The 13,919-nt window shown below is 35.1% G+C and overlaps 1 protein-coding gene across 1 annotated transcript; it reads left to right on the top strand.

The window, feature by feature from the left end:
* Positions 1–54: 54 nt before the first annotated feature.
* Positions 55–2,105, top strand: LOC104249063 (protein SHI RELATED SEQUENCE 5-like). Its single transcript, XM_009805435.1, has 2 exons — positions 55–1,159; positions 1,515–2,105. Exons 1-2 carry the CDS (start codon positions 616–618, stop codon positions 1,886–1,888), a joined length of 918 nt encoding a protein of 305 aa, XP_009803737.1. The 5' UTR covers positions 55–615; the 3' UTR covers positions 1,889–2,105.
* Positions 2,106–13,919: the final 11,814 nt, after the last annotated feature.

Here is a 13,919-nt window from a genome sequence, read left to right as displayed (position 1 = left end):
AACCTCTTGTGTGAATATACAATGTGTGTAAAATTCACTTTCTATTATCAAATGTGAGAGAAGTGGCAAGATATTTGGCTCAATAAACCCAAACTTGGATTGCAGGGTAAACAGTGAGATAAAGAAAAAGTGTATGAGAGAGAGAGAAGAGAGTATGTACTGCAGTTAGTCTTAAATTGAGGTTAGCTCTGATCTGCTGCAGATGAAAGATTGCAGTCTCCATGGCGGCGTCACAGAGCTATAAATTTAATGCACCGTAATCAAAATCGGCGACAAAGAATCCAAGTGAAGTGAAAGCAAAGATATATAAGAAGAGAGAGAATCATTAAGGGGATCAACGATCTTTTTGTTTTTCGTTATCCTAAAAAATTCCTACAATTTGTCCTGAAAAGCTGCAAAGGAAACAAAACCCACAGTAAGTCAGAATTTTCCCACTTAAAAATTTACTACCCCAGTACTGCTACTACAAAAATTAACATGGTTATCATCAAAACCCCATAGTTCATATACTTGCCTTTACCCTATTTGTCCGTATAGGCTGAGGGGGGCCGGGTCTCTTTTGGCAATGGATATGCAATCAAAATTGAGGTTAGATATAGCTTCTAGGAGTAGAATATGTCTTGGTTTTTCGGTCTAGGTGGGGGGAAAGAGCAAGAACGAGAAGAATTAGCTACTAATAATTTGTTGCTGTTCAAGAACGAAGAGATCTACAACAAGGGTTTCAAGCTATGGCAACAGTTGCAACAACAAAGACAACAACAAAATCATCAAAATCAAGAGCAAGATCATGTGGATTTCTCTATCTGCGTGGGTCCAGCTAGTAGTAGTAAACCTAGTAATAACAGCAGTAATTCTTGTAGATCATTAGGGTTTAGGGTTATGAATATGAGGGGAGGAGGCAGTAGCAGTGGAGATCAAGGGAATGTGAATTGCCAAGATTGTGGGAATCAAGCTAAGAAAGATTGCCCACATTCGAGGTGTAGAACTTGCTGTAGGGGTAGAGGCTTTCAGTGTCAAACGCATGTTAAAAGTACCTGGGTTCCTGCAGCTAGAAGGCGTGAAAGGCAACAACAATTTTCAGAAAATCATCCCAAAAGGCCAAGAGACAATATCTCTGGTTCCTCTCTTGCCTACACTCGTTTACCCACTACCTCTTCAGGTAACATTACTTCTTCTTTAAATATAGTATAGTAGTAATTACTTTGGGCCAAGTTCTCACTGAATTCCTTAAAAATGCCTCGTATTACTATCACAAATACCACTGTAGTTTTTACTTTTATGAAGTTAACTAAAAGTAAGTGGCAACGAAAATCAAGACCAAAATGGTGATGATATTCATAGCTACGTCAAGATTCAACTGTTTATAATCATATATATGTTGACCAGCAGACCTTTTTTTCCACTGTTTTTTCCCCTACTGATGGTGTTTGTAGTCATGGAAATTAAATAATCTTTCATTCTTTTCGAATTTGAAAGGACTCCATAATTAGTTTTATGGTATAATTACTGTCTAGGGTTAGAGGTGGGTAGTCATTTTCCTCCAGAAGTGAGTTCGCCAGCTGTATTCCGCTGCGTAAAAGTGAGTGGAGTCGAAGATGCAGAACAGCATTATGCTTATCAAACAGCTGTGAATATTGGAGGCCACATTTTCAAAGGAATGCTTTATGACCAAGGCCCTGATCAGAGTCGCTATAGTAGTAGTGGAGGAGGTGCAGGAGAGAGCTCATCGCAACCGCTTAATTTCATCGCCGGCGCCACAGCCGCCGCAAGTAGCCAACAGCAGCAGGGCGTTTCCATTGCTATGTTTGATCCAGCTTCCATATATCCAAATCATCAACTTTCTGCTTTCATGGCTGGTACGCAATTCTTTCCACCGCCAAGACCTTAATTAGGTCATCGAATAATTAGTCCCATTATTCCTGATTTTGTTAGAGAATATATAGGGGTAGAGAAATTAAGAAAACTTGTTATATATTCTTCATGAAGGAAGACATCAATTGGCATGATGGGATGTTACAAATTTTGTTAGTCGTTTGTTGGTAAGATTTTGCATTTTATTACTGTAAGCTCCTCTTTCTTAGATGGAATGGAATTGTTTTTTGTTATTTTGTGCCGGCATGAGGATGTGTGCAATATGCATATTTCTGTGTTTGGTTTTTGTTTCCTAGGTTTTTCTACTCTGAGGATGATTTTGAATTGGCTTTATGGTTGGTTCTGAACTCGATGCTTCTTCTTTCTGGTTGGTTTTGAACTCTATGTTTACTTTATTCCCACCTTATCCGTTTGCTTGCCGGATAAAATTAGGACGTTATAAATACTTATTCGTGTTTTTTCGGGACCAAGATTATGCATTTCTTTTTTTCCTTGGATCTCACTATGGTTTGGCAGGGTGAGGTGGGTATCGGAACAAGGATTTAAGTTATAGACACTTATTAAATATGTGATACTAGTAGTTTAGTTATTATTTTCATCATATTAGTATTAATTATCATAGCAACTTACCAATAATTACCATACAATCTGTTACTTAATTGTTTAAATATTTTTTTATACTATTACTACATATACTTTAAACTTTTGGAACAAATGTGCACTGATTCTGTGTATCTCACACAAATGAGGGATTACTATGAGCTGCTCAGAAGAGTACTTGTGAAAACAAAGGATATAGTGTTAACGTGAACCATTAACCATATGTTCAAATATTGTTAGAAACCTATGTAGGTATGCAGTGGCTGCATGGGTGAAGCCACGTGGTCGTAAGGGTGATCACTATGTATATAGATATAATATTATGTTTTAGAGGTATAAAACACATACTGAACACACTTTGTCAGATTTTTTTTTATTCTTTTAAATTTGAACACGCTTGGAGAAATTCTTAGCTTCATCATTGAGTGGATGATCCAAGATGTTCCTATAATGGGTGCGCTACTACATGTAAGCTGACATATGTAGCATATACTTTCTTCGTACCAATTTATGTGAACCTGTTTGATTGTGCACGGAGTTTAAGAAAAAATGAAGATTTTTAGAATTTATGGTCCTAAACAAGTCAAAAAGGGGTCCACGATATTTGTACGGTTATAGAGGCTTCTCATTAAGGGTAGAATTGGAAATTTAAACTAAATTGTTTCTAAATTTAGAAAGGAGTCGTTCTTTTTGGAACACTGAAACGGAAGAGTAATTAATAGTTTCAACTGAATTCAACGTTTCCAACACACACAATATATGACCTAGCTACTATGGTGCACATAAATACATATCGACAAAAAAATAGTGTAAAATGCCGGTATTAGGTTTTGGTACATACGGACTATGGTGCGGCAATATATGAGCAATTGTGTCGGGACCCTTGTATCTACATATGCTACTCAATTAAGTAGACAACTAGACACGTGGGATGGAGCAGAAACACGACCAATCTAATTTCCCTTGATTCGAAAACTCCGAACCTGTAATAGTACGTACTGTATGTTATCTTTGACCGATTTGGACAAACAGCAATGAAGTTCTGTACGCGCTCTTCTTTGTGATATTTCTCGCAACCCTCCACCATTTAGGTTGCAATCATTCATTACATTGAGTTTTTAAAGGTCCACCTTCTTAAGAATTTGTGGGGAAAGTGATTCTGGTTTCCCTTAGTTTTGGCCAACTTGAAAATCTGCTTTAATTAATGTATATAGACCACGCTTCTCGTTGAAGAATTTTCCTGTCTGGAATTTCCTTCGAATTCCAGAGCCAAGTCTGCAGACTGGAAGTAGTGATTGCTGAAAGTCAACGTGGTATCCTTTAAGCAAAACGCTTCTATTCATTAGACCATCGGTAGGTTATTGCTTTGTCAAAACACTTCATGGGATTGCTAGTTTTATCTCGAGGGACAACATCATAATTTTTCAGGAACTTATCATTTTCTTTTCTGTTTCTTCATGCTTAATCTTATGCACGTCCCCAATAGGCAGCCACTCGAGGATCTAAATATGTATCTAAATTTCGAACAATACTGTAACAAATTAATTAGATTCTGGTATTTATACAATTAGATTTATAAAAAATTAGGGTTAATCATAATCAATATCAATATTCAATAGCGGATCTAACACTTTTAGGGAAAATATTTAATGTGTAATATCGGACCAGTATTTTAAAAGACGTGAGCGTAAGGCGAGACATTTTACATATGCCTCAGTGAAGCATAAGCCCCGAGGTTCGGGCATAAGCCCCATGAGTATTTAATTCTTAATATTTATAAAATAATATAATTTTATTGAATCCGGGCATCGGAGAATTGATTCGCGATTAGGATTTACATATTCTAGTTTCCTTACCTGGTTATTTTTGCAGGAAATATACATGCATTCTTGTTAATTCTAATTCTATAGGCATACAGTATTAGGTTGGCTTGAATAGGCGGGGTAAAATTGCATAAAAATTGAAGAAAACTATGAATATGTGAAATATATATATATATATGTATATATATAGAGAGAGAGATAGAGATAGAGAGAGATGTGCTCCATCCCCAATAAAAACTAGTCAAAGCAAACTATTATACGCTACTTACAAGCACAAGTAACTTGAGTCGAAAAGAATAAAGTTTTCTACATGGAGGAACAAAAAGGATGACTAACCTGCAATTTGAACTTTGAACTTGCACTTATGAAGGAGAATGAAGTTCTCTTTGTATTTGTAAAAAAATTTGAATATTCGTTGCTTTTGGAAGATATTAGCAGACCAACGGACAAGATAAAGAATTGGGAAAGACAATACATTAGGGCTTCAATCAATAAAAAAGCTGTTGACTTTTAAAATTAATGCATTTCAGTTCTTTTTTAAAATTTTTGAGTAATTACAAGCTGACTTTTGAGAATTGGGTATTATATGAAGGACTTATTCAACAAATTTTGTTTTAATTTGAAAAGGTCTCTAGGGCTTACATCTCACTACAAAAATGCGTACACCTCTTGAGACTTTCGCCTCACACCGTCGCCTCTGCATTTTTGGTGCGCATCGCCCCAGGGCTAGCCCCGAAAATGCCTTTTAAAATACTATACTGGACAAGACTATCTTGGAACAATGATGGAGCAATAAAGACTTATAAATAAAAAAGGTAGCAATAAATGATAATAAATGACTTTTAAATATGAAGTGAGACAAAGATCACCCGACAAAGGTGAAATCTTCATATATGCTTTCTGACAATGATAGATGATGATAAGCTATTATATATTCTGATTCTTCTTGGATCGGGAGAGACGGGTGAAAGAAAAAAAAGTGTAAAATAAAGCTTTGTTTCTATTTAATAAAGTTAGAATCTTTCCGAGAGAATGTTGTTGATATTCTTTACAAAAGGTCCAATGCCCCCTTTTGGATTACATCTCTTCCTATTTATAAAGGGAGAATGACACAGTTACCCACAAAAACAGAACTATTTACCCTTGTCTACCCATTTATTTTTCTACCCATAAACTAATTATATTTCCTATCCATAGTAGTTTTTGTGGGGAATTTTTTCTTTATTCTATAATTCTTTTTTATTTCTATGCTTTTTTTTTTCGTTTCTCCTTTTCTTTTTTCTCGTTTTCTTCTTATTTTTTCCTTTTTCCCTTTCTAATTTTATTTAACTTCTTTTTTTATATATTCTTTTTCTCTTTATAATCTAATTTCCTTTACTGTTTTCACTATTTTTTATTATTCTTTTTTTATACAACAAGAAAAAATAATTGATATAGTAAATATTTGTTCACTTTTTTTAAATATAACTAGTACAATATACATTTTGTTTTATTTCTGTCTTATTTTTTAAATTCAATTATTAAATTGAAATAATATCAGTTGTCACTTGATCTAATTCACTGAATATCACATTGACTGTTGCTGAGCACCATAAATTACATAATCAGATTCTATGAATCAACGCGTGATTGCCATGCAAACCTTGATCTCATTCCCTATAAATATTAGTACACAATCTACCATTAACAATAATACAACCAGTTATAGAGCAAGAAAACATAATCCACGGCAACTAAATCTCCATATATACTAGTTAGAATAAAAATGATAATAAAATATTAAAAAATGCAACAAAAGTATAAGTAACAAAAAGACTTCTAGTACCATGTGATACCAATATGGTATATATGTATACCAACAGAGCATATGATTTCTTTAGAATATTGCTACAACTATCTGCGACTATACTACAGTACCAAAACATTAAAAGACGCAATAAAAGTATGAGAAAATTACATGCTCGTATTGCAAGCTAAATATTCGCAAAACAACTTGCTCATTTCATATACTAAGAAGGTATATAGTTGTATGAGGTCATTCCAACAATTGCCTATAACTATAAAAACTATTACATAGTTGTATGGGGTCGTTCCATCGGCACACAAAAATTCTAGCATTGCAACTCATGTTCATATAAATAATTTCATAATAGAATTCACTAAAATGCAGCTAAAATAATCAAAACAATATTCAAATTATCATATGATACCAATATGACATATAGCTATACCAACATGGTATACAATTTTACTAGTTAATTCTCGTCAGCTATATAACTATTCTACTATTACATAACACACATGCATAAAGAGAAAAAAATATAGTGTACCACATATTAATATAATAAGGTATTTCAAGATATTGTACTATATTATTATTATTAAAAGAAAATCAAATATTGTACTAATTAAATGCAGCTAATACAACCAAAAAATGATTCAACTAGCATATGATACCAATATAATATATAGCTATACTAATAGGGTATATAGTTGGAATGAATTGTATACTAAAATGGTATATTTGTATACTATTTCGGTATACAATACAAATTCGTCTTCTTTTCTAGTTCAACTATATTTCAGTCCAAATTTCTAAAATCTACTACAAAATCTCCACCAAATTGACTAAAACATTAGCTACAACTTCCAATCAACTTTCCAAACAAACATATACAGGATCGGATCAAAACAATTAAAAACTCAAATAAACCAAGTTATGAGTTTCAAGCTTCAAGGTCCTTCAATGGTGGATTTAAATTTGTGTACAATAAATCTCCAAAAACCAGCATCAAAGGTACAATCTACACATCAAAGAACAATAACTAACGAATTTCAACAGTAAAACACTATAAAAAAATCAGATCTGGCATTTTGAACTCATTCATATGGAGTTTCAAAAATTGATTTGTTCTTCCTATGAGGAAATGTGTAAGTTTCAAAACGTCACCGCGTTAGATTAAGAAAAATGGCTTAAAAGTGGTTAGCAAAATAGTATTAGTTTTATGGAAGCTTCCAAAAAACATTGTTTCTTGCTCAGCTTTTTTTTTTCTTGTGAGTTTTTATTTTTCTTGGTACCTAAGACTTCGTCAATATACCTAGAAGAATGACTGGCAAAGCAAAAACAAATACATTTGTGAACATTAAAAATTGGAGGAAGGTAAAATGAGGAAGAAGAAGAAGAGGAACATAATAAAGACGAGTAAATAGTTTGGGGCACATGGGTAGGAGTAGTAAATAGTTTGGGCCTGGATATTAAAGGGTAAATAGTTTGTAATTAATAAGTATAAAGTGAGATTTTCTCATTTATAAGAGCACATTGCCACAAAACCCTAAATAGAACAACAAAAAGGTATATCCTTTAGAATATTCTCTAGGGAATCTAAATCCTAAAACTGGTCATCACTTCGTACCGAAGGTGGATGCTCTTCCTCGTCTTCTATTAAACCATCTCGACCTCGACAATGATTTGTCTTCCTTACCTGACCTCGACCTTTTACGATCAGGTTGACACGTCACAACCAAAAGGCTTCATCACAGTTGACTGGGTCAAATACATAAAATGAAGTTTTTTGCCCATACAAATGCGAATCTAAATGGCATCCTAACGCGTCCACTCAGTTTCAACAATACCTCTTCTTGTATTACCTCAATCATAGATATGATAAAAGGATTTAAAGATTTAAGTTATTTAAGAACATAAGATTTTTTTACTTTATCAAAAGATTTAAGTTATTTAAGAACATAAGATTTTTTTACTTCATCAAATTTTAGCCTGTGATCGTAAGTTGCTTGCTACTATTTTACTAGATTACTGATGTTTATCAACATATTTAATTATTTGTCCTAATAAGTGACTTGATTGTACAAATACTTTTTAATTCATTAGTGCACAGAACCTAAACTCATAATAAATTTTTGCTATGTCATGTCACCCAAAAGATGTATACATGCAATACTCCTCGAAAAAAGTGGAATATTTTGATATGTTTAAACTAATGCAAGTTAAATTAATCTTATGATAGTATAACAAGTGTATATAAGTTAAACTCGTAAAAATTGCACGGGGCGCCCGCCCTATTTGGTCGCCCCCATTTAACCTATATCCATTTTTTATAAAAGTTTTAACTTGTACCCACTTTTTAAACAACTTCAGCCCCCTTTCTCCTACTCCTTCTCCTTGTTTTCTTCTTCTTTTTTTAGGGGGGGAGGGGGTAATCCAGTTTCCATAGTTGACTCCGCTGATCTCCATGCCTGAAATAATTTAATGCCTTTGCATTTTCCAACATAAATTCAACATGTTCAATTTGCATCTAAGAATTGACTTGCTTGTTATAACAGTAAACAAACTTGAATTGATGCCTAGGCATAGCAGCGGTGAACGTCCATGCAACAACCCACACGATTGCATTATTTAAAGAAAGCTTAACTACCCAAACTCCTACCAAAAACTTGACAGAACATCTTTAACAACAAACAGACACAAAACTCTTAATCCACTTCTTCGATCTCGATTAAGAGTTTATCTTCCAGAACTGTTTACTAGGTAACAAACTAGCATGAATATAGATGCTTACACATTTTCATGTGTGAGACAAGAGCAAATCAGAAAAACTTCAGCTCTAGAGCTGAAGTTCGCCAGTTACAAAACAAAACTTCAGCTCTAGAACTGAAGTTCGCCAGTTACAAAACAAAAACTTCAGCTCTAGAGCTGAACTTCAGGCCCGTCTACTAGAATGCTGAAATTTTGCGTGATTGCCTTTGCTACTTCAGCCCCGTATGCTGAAATTATGTGAAAAAGCGGGTACGCTTGCAATTTTTTTTGCAAAGCGGGCATAAGTTAAAACGTGACACAAAAAGCGGGTATAGATGCAAATTACCCGTTAAACTCTATTTTTGGGCCCAGCAAATCTACTTACTAAATCGTTCATTCCCTCTCTCCCTTTCTCCCTCGATTTGTTTCAGTTTAACCTTGCTAAATTTACGAGTAATCCTAAAAGCTATAAGTGATGGTTTAAAGCCTAAGGCCTAAACTTGAGAAATATATACTCGTTATTACGCGTCCTGAACCTGAACACAGCCAGTCCAGGGTATGTTGCTCCAGGACTCGTGAATAACTTGATTAACATCTTGTTGCCTACTGTTTAGAATTTATAAATATACAAAAGAAATGTACATTTTCATTCTATGTTTTCAAAATTCGTTTTTTTTCCAGTTCTCTTTCGTTCAGGGAACCAGGGAGAGCTGATGGGTGTTTATGATGATAGAAAAGTTTAAGATAATCTCGTTGGACGGTATAATAGTAGGAGTCCTACAATTCGCAGTCACGAACTTTCACTTATCAAGATTAACAATTTTTGAACCGTCTTTAATTTTGAGATGGAAGATAGACTATTATGAAATTGGATGTCACTATGATATATAAGAATATTAAAAAAAAAAAAAAAATTGTGGCGCGACCCAATCACTCAACCAATCAAAGTACAAAGTATGAGGGGGACCCTGTGTCCTTACCTCGCCAACATACAGAACTGGACAAGGCTAAGCTTCTCCACCCAGAAAATACCTAGCTTACTGCTTTTATGAACTAAATATTAAAAGATCAAAGTCAGACCTGTGCAACTATGTCACCATTATAATACTTACTAGTAGTTGTGGAGAATTAAAAGCAGAAGTGAAGAGGCAAATTAAGGGTGATCGCAATTAATTAGGAGAAATAGCAAAATAAAATCATACATTTTTTATTTTATTTTTGCAGTATATAAATAAGAAAATTCAGAAGTTAAATTTAATAAATTTGGAGTGTGCACAATATATTATATATGTGATTTTGATTTCAATTACATACATGATTTGAGCAGGATTCAGTAGATATTATCGCACTTTTAGATAGCATCTGCCATTAGCATCCAGACCAGAAACAAGTAGTAGGTTCATAGTGTGAGGAGAATTTGGAAAGTGGTAGGCAGAGGCTAGCGTCCAGCGTTCAGCAGCCGTTTCACCCGCGTGCTTCATCTGTGGTCCAAACCTCAACTTCTAGTCCTCAAAAATTGTGTCAGTACTTTCTCATTACAACATACAAAAATATGCACAATGGTCTAGCGTGGGTTTGGAGGATAAAAATTTATTTGCACAACATATTTTTATATCAAATTAATCAATACAAAATAGTATAAATGTTTTACGTACACACGAATTTATCCAATGTAAGTAAATTATTGGAAATTTTACCTCCTATAACAAAGGTATACACCCTATTTATTATAAATCAAAATTATTTTAAAATATTATTTTTTATAGTTACCTTTTATATTTTATAGCAAAATAAGTATTTATGGTATATACTACCATTGAGGCATGAAATACCCTATTTATGTTTTTCCTCTCTCTTTCTTTTAATTAATACACGATTCTCTCTCAGAATTTTTTTCTTCTTTCTCTCTCTCTTTGAACAAAATAGGCTGAATCATAGATACACGAGAGAGAAACAAATCATGAAAGAAAGCCTAAAAATCTCAAAATCAGAAACATGAAAGTAAATATATAATCAAAAAAAAAAAGCGGAGATACCTTCGGCGATAGAGAGATTGAAGAGAAAGAACGATTCTTAGCGCGGTAAGTAAGAGAGAAAAGAGGAAGAAGCGGTCGAATTGGAAGCGTTGTAAATTATAATGGAAAAGGTAGTAAAGCGATACAAGGAGTCTTGGCCGAAAAACACCATCTCCGACGAACTTTCTTCTCTTCTTTGCTATTTAGTCACATACAATGATATAAATACATTATATTCTGTACAAATTCACTCAAACACATTATATTTTTGTATAAATAAATTTTTTTGCTTGTGTTTATGTATTTCGAAGGTCTATATTTTTTAATATAGTTGAATACACCTGTATTCATTTAATTTTAAACATTAAAATACACTGAATACAAATATTAAAATAGAACAAAATATAAATAGTGAATACATTTAATTTTTAAATATAGTGAAATACAGTAAAATGCACTAATTACAAATAGAAATACAGTGAACACAACCAATGAAATTTACTGAATACAACAGTAAAAACATCTATTAGGTAAACTAAATGATGTCAACAAAAATATATTTGAATACACTGAATATAAAATAGCGAATACAATAAATATAAACATCGAATCTAATGAATGCAACCGTAAAAAAATATATTGAAACACTAAATACAAAACTTATATACAACTGAAAAATCATTCTAATTAATTGGGTTGATAATGAGGCATGTTAGAATTGATTTTGTTGAGTTATATTAGGAGGGTATCACGCTAATTGATATTATTTCCGTTATTAGATAGCTAGACATACCTATTTCTAAGGTGATTGTCGTTACTGTATTCATGAATACATGGCGCGAATACATGTGAATACATGCGCGTACAACTGGGCTGCGCTGATTTTAGGCGCATTTTGCTGTTGTATTCATGAAAACAACAGTGCGAATACATGCGCGTTGTTTACCTTGAAAATGGTAATTACAATTAAATTTGATTTTGTGGTTCTAAAAATACGTAATTTATTTTTATGTTAGTTGTTAAGTAGTAGATGCTAAATGTAAGACTAGATATTAAGATAAGATCCTGAAGGTAGCAGGTTAAGCAAATCGAGAGGCTGAGAATCGGGGCCTCGAGCTGGCCTATACGGGCCTCGGGGTCGAGCTAAACGTTAGGCTGCGACCGGCCGATGAAGGTCTAACAACTCTAAGAGCTTTGATCTAAGCTCTTTATGACCAATAACGAGCAATAAATGAAGAACAATTAATGGAACACAATAAATGTAAGCAATAAATGTAAGTAATAGAATCAAGAGAGAATGTGTTTAAGTTAGAGAGCAGAGAATGTTCTTGTATATTGAATATAGTGTGTAATCATATCTAAAGGTAAAGCAACAATCCCCCCTTGCGTCGGGGAATGCACTCTATGAGCCTTTGAAACGACCTTCGATTTTAAGACCAAAAAACCTTCTTCGAAGTTAGGAAGATGCGAACCTGTGTCTCAATATGTTAGTTCAAAAACAGACGTCGAAAGGGTGAAGGTCGACTGCGCTGGGGGGACGCGGTGCTCGTAGAGATTCCTTCTCGGGAGGAGGACATAACGACATACAAAGCCGACTTCCTCGGTGCGTATACTTATCTGCTTACCCTTGGCTAGGTGGAGCCATCCTTGCTTTTAATAGACCCCGTAGTCCTCGACTTCTGTGAACGATATTGAGTAACTCTCGGCCAAATTCATCCTTCGTTCTGGCGCTTCATTTACTAGATATTACGGGAACATGATTGAGGGGATACCCTTCACTCTCGACCACCTGATCAGGATATATAGTCCCCGACTCTTCCGTGGGGCCTGATTAAGCTCCACTGTCGTGCCTCGAGAGCCCTTTTTGCCTGTACCGACGAGGTTAGGAACATAGGGTAGATGAGATATTTTGTCTGAGTTAGGACTTCAGACCTGATTCCACTGAAAGGGATACCGTTCCCTGAAAGGTGGAACATGAAACATAAGTAGATATGCTGATTAAATGTTCTCTTGTTTCGTTTTGGGTATATCTCCCCATGAACTGACTTCCTCCTCTGATGCAATCATCGTAGTGTGTCCTAATGCAGTTAAGGACCTCTCGGGCTGGGTCAACCAGATGGATTCAATTTGTCCATACGTTGAGCGTGCGTGGAGCGATTTGTCCTAGGCTCGATGGGAAGCCAAGGACCACAGTGGGCCTCTACTTTTGCTGTAATTGTATCTCATAAAAGAACTACTACTGATAGCATCCTCACTCCATGTGTTTATATTTTGCATTTGTGCAGGTTTGGGGGAGGTCCCCTTGATGAGGGAAGATCCACTTGGTGAAGCGGATATCCCAAAACCCGACGAATAGAAGAAAAGACGAAGGAGGTTGTCGACTCATTCTCTGAAATACAAGAGAGACAAAGTGGAAGAACCTAAGGCTGATTCGGCAACCTTAATTCAAGAAATGCTGGAGAGTCCCCAAGCTGAAGGCGAAAGGAAGGATGATTCCTCGGAAGCACCCGCGGGGGAAAAAATCTAACTGTCCTACATACTGTAGAGTCGATGACTTCTAAATCGGAACTTGATTCCTATGTTGTCCTACCTCGGACTGAAGAGGTCTTCGAGGGTGCGTCATGTGATATCCTTGAGTTAATTGATGGCCAAACTTTCCTCGAGCTGAGGTGCTTTCCTTAGGCGGTCTGGGGGAGCCTAGTTCTGAAGCTCTCCAAAAACAGGAGATGGCCCCGATTGATCCAGTCGTGGTTATTAAAGTGAGTGATTCCCCTTTGGGATCGACTTTTTCTCTGAGGGAGGTGCAGGATGCCAGAAATAAAGAGTCTTCCGGTGTGGGGATGTCCGTCGGAGATAAAAATGTGTCTGAAAGGCTTTTTGTTGCGCCTGAGAAAAATCCTGAGCTTGACACCTCGCTTATTTTCAGTGAGATCGACAGGCTTTGTGAGCAGGTAATCTTTGTGAGCAGGCTTTGTTTCTTTCATGGTTCCAGGCCAAGGTGCTTTATAATCAGACCTTTGCCAAGTTTCAGACTGAGCTGACTCATTACGAGGGTGAGCATAAGAAGCTCACCTT

This window comes from Nicotiana sylvestris, chromosome 11 (genome assembly GCF_000393655.2).
Source record: "Nicotiana sylvestris chromosome 11, ASM39365v2, whole genome shotgun sequence".
NCBI classification, from domain to species: Eukaryota; Viridiplantae; Streptophyta; class Magnoliopsida; order Solanales; family Solanaceae; genus Nicotiana; species Nicotiana sylvestris.
This window is presented reverse-complemented; position numbering and strand designations above follow the sequence as displayed.

What these genes read in the sequence shown, in the direction of transcription:
- LOC104249063 (XM_009805435.1), top strand. Translation starts at nt 616, where the DNA reads ATGTCTTGGTTTTTCGGTCTAGGTGGGGGGAAAGAGCAAGAACGAGAA. An exon ending in TTTACCCACTACCTCTTCAG is followed by an intron (nt 1,160 to 1,514) that starts GTAACATTACTT and finishes ATTACTGTCTAG; the next exon opens with GGTTAGAGGTGGGTAGTCAT.